General features: G+C 51.3%; 1 protein-coding gene across 1 annotated transcript in view; it reads right to left on the reverse strand.

The window, feature by feature from the left end:
- OXSR1 (oxidative stress responsive kinase 1) overlaps window positions 1–4,625 on the reverse strand; it is an 80,542-nt gene extending 75,917 nt beyond the window's left edge. Inside the window, exon 1 of the mRNA XM_015832546.1 lies at window positions 4,523–4,625. Coding sequence (XP_015688032.1) covers window positions 4,523–4,595 — 73 coding nt within the window. The 5' untranslated portion in view covers window positions 4,596–4,625. The remainder of the gene's footprint in view (window positions 1–4,522) is intronic.
- Between the last annotated feature and the right edge of the window lie 1,375 nt (window positions 4,626–6,000).

Consider the following 6,000-nt stretch of genomic DNA (forward strand, 5'->3'; position numbering starts at 1 on the left):
TCAACTCCGGCTAATCTAAGGCTTGCTGGTGGGTTTATACTTGTTAAACCAGGATATACCTGTAGATTGCCCGCCTAGATAAAGCATAGAAGCACAAGAATGAAAAGCTTATAAACAGCATTCCTGTGTTGCATTTTTCACAGTTTTGCCCTCTCATATCCCTCAAAAAGTCACTGTGTTTGTGTTCTCTGAAGGTGGGGAACAAAGAACACAGACTTTGCATTCATCCTAGACAAAATCCAACTTAAGAAACAGACTAGATGTAGTTCAGAAAGGGCAATAATAGCTCTCTGGCTGAAAGTAGCGAAGTTCGACCCATTGCCGATTCATTCTCTCTGGTGGCAACACCAACCTTCGGTAACAGTATGAATAAGAGTTTTTGCAAACAGTGGTGAATTATGAATAGTAACAGACAAATATGGCTTAATTCGTGTAGGGTTTAAACCATGATCTGTAGATCAAGTCATAATGGTCTGATTCACAAATCACACTAGCCCACAATGGCCAAGTTCACCTACTACGCCAACCTAAGGGCAGCAACGTAATGAAGGGTAAAGTGGAAAATAAGAAATTGGCAAATAAGATGTAGCTTCTTGAATTTGATTGCACAAGCAGAACAGAGCAACCACAGTGGGAAAGCCCAAAATTTGACAGTGAACACAAAGCCATAATAAGTTGGCTTGATTTCAGCTCAGTACGATGTACAATCAGGTTACCATGGATTATGAATTAGGGTTTCAGGTAAGATATGTGTGGATCTAGGGTAGCTTGGCAAATTGAAAATGTGTGGACTTCAATCCCCAGAATCCCCCTGGCTGGGAAATTCTGGGAATTGAAGTCCACACATCTTCCAGTTGTCAAAGTTGAGAGATACTGATTTAAGGAAACGTGAATTTGATCATAATCTATTAATAAGATAATCTTCAAACTGCAACATTCCCCAACAGTTCCAAAGGATCTCTCCAGCTGGGTTCAGCCACGGCTTATTCAACTATTCTTCTTGAATGGGCCAAAATAAGATGAGTTTGAACACACTAAGCCAAGAAAAATGGGCTATACAACAGATTAGTGTGATGAGCAACACAAATATCTGAAGTAATTTTAGGAGCCTCAGTTTCCTCTTAGGAAGGTTGAACAAACATCCACTTTCCTACAGTCTGTGGAGAGTCTCTGAGGTTGCCACGTCTTCCGAGTCACAAATAGGGATTTCTCCATGATGTTCAAGACATTCCTGAGAATTGAAATAGAACCAAAATGCCCAGTGTCCAGGCTAGCCAAAAAATTAAAAAGTGCAAAATTCTTTCTCATACACATTATTTCTAAAATTGCAGCTGGAGAAAGTTTGACAATGAATCTTAACTGCAAACAAAATTACAGCACAGCCACACCCCCAGCTTCAAAGCCTTTAAACCACAAGTATTCAAACTTTTTCATCCCTCAAGCATTAATTGGGAGGGGGGAGGAGAGGGAGGGAGGGAGGGAGGGAGAGAGAGACTTCAAGCTGTGTTAGTCTAGAAATGCAATATTCTTTGTCCTAATAAATACTCAAGCTAACTATAGTCATAATTTTATAGGAACCCCAGTATCCACAAAAGCATAACACATTCATTACTGTAACTATCAGTGCTTGCCTGGGGAATGGAATTCAAGGCTATGTGTGCTTACATAAAACAAACAAACTGGAGTTGGTATGCCTTTTAGTTTAAGACCAGACATACATATATCAAAGCACAAAGCACAGATCCTTCGCCAAACCTTTCAGAAGCAGATTTTTTGATTCTCACATAGCAGACACACTTCCAAGGAAAGGACAAGAAGCTGATTAAAAGCAGCATTTCCAAGGATAGAGGATAATTTCTTCAAATCCATGACTTCCCCTGCTCCCTCTGAACTTTAGAACAGAAGCTGTGCCAGGCTGGATGGGACCCGTGACCCATCTAGCCGAGCTGCCTTTTCTCCCAGTGGCCAACCAAGTACCTGAGGAAGCCCACCTGTCTCCCAGCAGATGGGCTCTAGAGCAGGGCTTTTCAACCAGTGGTACGGGTACCACCTGTGGTACGTTGGCACCTAGCAGGTGGTACATGACCATCCTAGAAAAGTGGTAGCGGGGGAGGGGAATGAGCTGAACCAGTGGTAGCACCGCACAAGCCTGAGCGAGAGATGGCTGGAGCTGCAGGGCTGTCAGGCCTCAGGGGAAGCGCCAGGATCAGCACTTCTTCGGGGCTGTCAGGGCTCAGTGGAAGCGCCAGGATCAGTGCCAGGCTCCAGCTGGAAAGCAGCACTGATCCTGGTGCTTCTGCTGAGCCCAGAAGAAGCTCTGATCAGCTGGAATGTTGCAGCATCTCCAGGCTCTTGTGATTTACATTCAGATGCTTGGCAACTGATTCATATTTATGACGGTCACAGTGTCCCAGGGTCATGTGAAGTGACCAAAACCTGCTGCAACCACCCAGCAGATGGGGGGAAATAAAAACCAAACACCCCCCCACCCCACCTCCGCTGCCAATCCCCAACAGAAATGCTCACAACAATGAAAACCTCGGACAGGAGGAAGAGTGCCGCCGGATGGGCAGGCAGATGTCTTGCTCGGCTGTGCCTTGGGGGGGGGACTTTTTTCAGTGCCATTGTAACTTCGAACAGTCACTAAGCGAACTGTTGTAAGTCAAGGACTACCTGTATTTTATCACTTTTTTCCTTTTTTGGGGGGTCATCAAGTTTTAGACCCCTTGCTAGGCGACTCGCGGTACTTGGATGTTGCCATATCCTAAAAGTGGTACAATGGGTGAAAAGGTTGAAAAGCCCTGCTCTAGAGAAGATAGAGAAGAGAAAGAGAAAAGCAGTAACAGAAGTGGGCTGCTGAAAGGGAGGTACCCTGGCCCATCTAACTTCGGCAGCCTGTAATCCTGGTGGCTAACTAAAGGAAGTTCAGGTGTCTCCCAGCAGATGGCCTTCAGAGGAAAAAAAAGGAAGAACTGACCACGTAAGACAGTGGTTCTCAACCTGTGGGTCGGGACCCCATTTGGGGTCGATCGACCATTTCATGGGGGTCGCCAAGCAAAGCTGTCCGCCATTTTTTTGTCCGCCATTTTTTTCCCCTTTTCCGGTGGGTGCCTTACCTCCCTTGGGCTGGGCCAGCTGGTGGTCGGCCTGCTCCGTCTCTGCCGCTTGCCAGCTACGCCTCAGCTGGCGCAGGGGGCGGAACCATGCATGCGCAGCGCTCCCGGGCAGGGAAAGTCCTCGACTTACGACCGGTTGGGTAGTCCTCGACTTACGACCGGTTTAGTCCTCGACTTACGACCGGTTTAGTCCTTGACTTACGACCGGTTTAGTCCTCGACTTACGACCGGTTGGGGTCGCGGCATTAAAAAGGTTGAGAACCACTGACGTAAGAGGTACCCTGCTGGATTGGACCGCTGGTCCTTCTAATCCAATGTCTGTGCCAAGAGGCAACTGGACATTCTTTGTTTGTCCTTGAAGACGTTTCGCTTCTCATCCAAGAAACTTCTTCAGTTCTTCGTTCAGAGCTGAAGAAGCTTCTTGGATGAGAAGTGAAACGTCTTCAAGTCCAGTTGCGTCCTGAAAAAGCACCTCTGGGACAACCTTGACCTGGGTGACTGAGAATCTTCATGGACATTTAATCCAATGTCTCCTCACACAGGAGCCCATCCACTGCCCAAGGGAGCCAACCAGTCTCCCAGCAGATAGACTTTGGCCCCTCCTACCGTGAAGGCTAAAAGCCCCTTACCCCCTCTGCAAGGAGAGAAGCAACCTAGAATCAAGGAGAAACTTCCTGACAATGAGATCAGTTAACCAGAGGAACAACCTGCCTCCAGAAGTTCTGGGTGTGCCAACACTGGAAACTTTAAAGAAGAGACTGGACAGTCACCTGTCTGAAATGGTATGGGGTTTCCTGCCTGGGCAGGGGGTTGGACTAGAAGACCTCCAAGGTCCCTATTCTGATTGACTGAAGACCCAATCCGCAGGTCATTCCGAAGACTGGGAAAACGAACAACCTCTCCAGGAGCAATCCGTACATCCTGCCCTCCAAAAGTCAGCACCTCCCCCCCCCCACTTTTTTGCGAAGTCACCTTGACCCCACCGAGAGCCGGACGGCACCTGCAACCCTCCCCCCTCCTTTTTTGACCCCAGGTCTTCCAAGAGCCGTAGCCCACGCCCACCACGGACATGCAGCCTCTCACCTGAGAGGATAGCAAGGGTCTCCCTTCTCTTCTCCACCCCCCCCCCAATTGAGAGGGCAGCAGGCGAGGACGGGGGGGCTGCATGGGGCTGCCCCTCTTTTGCACCCAGGCATAGCAGCATCGGTGCCTGCAGAGGAGGGATGGGCAGGAGGATGCCAACACCACCACCCCCGCTCCCGGGACCCCAGAAGACCCACAGCTTCCCCTCCCCCGGCCGGGGCAAAGCCGCCCCTACCGCTGCAGAGCCCCCCCCTCCTGGGCGCCCGCGGGCACCAGGTACGCGCACGCCCCCTCTGCCCAGCCACGGGCCTAGTCCGACTCACCGATCACCTCCTCCAGCTCGTAGTCATCCTTGTTGATGGACCAGGCCAGCGAGCCGGAGTCCTCCGCAGTCATGGCAGCCCCGGCTCCGAAGCTGGGAGGGGAGAGAAGAAGTTGGGCCGGGCACAGCCGCCGCCGCCGCCGCCTCGCAGGGGCCAAACTTCGCCCGGTCTGGCTTCCCACCTGCCTTTGCCCATGCGCGGTGACGTCACGCGCACGGCACGCCGCCCCCGGGTGAGGCGGGACTCCGCGGGCGCCATCTTGAGCGGGTCGTCAGCGCCTCGGCGCCGCCCCTTCCCGGCGCTCCGGAGTTGAGCCCACCCGCCCACTCTCCTCGATCCTTCCCCGGCTCTTGTTTTATCTCTCGAAGGGAAACCCGGCCCTCTTTCAGAGCTTTCCCCGCTGGGGATAGGGAGAGTGGCCCGAGCGACGTCACTCACAAGATGGCGCCGGCGGTCTCAGGCCCCGCCCCTTGGGTCACCGAGGGTGGCCGGAGATTGGCGAAAGGAAGAGAGTGGGGGGGGAGGAGGAGGCTGTCTCGGTTATTGGCTGGGGCGCTGTCAATAACGCTTTGAACCCGCCTTCGCTGCGTAGGGGTGGGATTAACGTTGAGAATAGAATAGAATAGAAGCTGGAAGGGACCTTGGAGGTCTTCTAGTCCAGCCCCCTGCTTGAACAGGAGAACCTATACCATCTCAGAGAAGTGACTGTGCAGTCTCTTCTTAAAAGCCTCCAGTGATGGAGCTCCCACGATTTCTGGTGGCAAACTGTTCCACTGGCTAATTGTCCTCATTGTTAGGAAGTTTCTCCTTAATTCCAGGTTGCTTCTCTCCTTAATTAGTTTCCATCCATTATTTCTTGTCCTGCCCTCTGGGGCTTTGGAGAATAACGTGACCCCCTCTTCCTTGTGGCAGCCCCTCAAATACTGGAACGCTGCTATCATGTCTCCCCTGTTTCTCCTTTTGGTTTAGACTAGCCCACAGGTCGGCAACATGCGGCTCCGGAGCCGCATGCGGCTCTTTGAGCCTTCCCCTGTGGCTCCCAGCCTCCTCTGCCATTTGCAGAGAGAGACAGAGACAGAGAGAGGCACTTGCGCTTCCCTGCTTCTCTCTCTGTCTCTCTCTCTCTCTTTGTGTGTGTGTGTGTGCGTGTAAAAGACAGTGGACTCACGGTTTTCTCCGACAAGCTGAAAAGGGCTTCCTCCTTTTCTGCATCTCATCAGGAAGCAGGAAGGGCAGGAAAGAGCTAGCTAGCCCAGTTATGCTGACTCAGGAATTCTGGGAGTTGAAGTCCATGAGTCATAAAAGAGCCCAGGTTGCCTACCCCTGAGCTTGTTGGAGAACAACTTGAAGCCAGCTTGCCAGGTGAGCAGAAGATCGGAGAGAGGGGAGAGAGAGAGAGAGAGAGAGAAAGAAAGAGAGAGGGGGGGAGGGGGAGAAAGAGAGAGAGGAAAGAGAGAGAGAGAGAGAGAGAGAGAGAG

Source organism: Protobothrops mucrosquamatus, unplaced genomic scaffold, assembly GCF_001527695.2.
Source record: "Protobothrops mucrosquamatus isolate PMUCROS unplaced genomic scaffold, P.Mucros_1.0 scaffold5, whole genome shotgun sequence".
Taxonomy (NCBI): Eukaryota; Metazoa; Chordata; class Lepidosauria; order Squamata; family Viperidae; genus Protobothrops; species Protobothrops mucrosquamatus.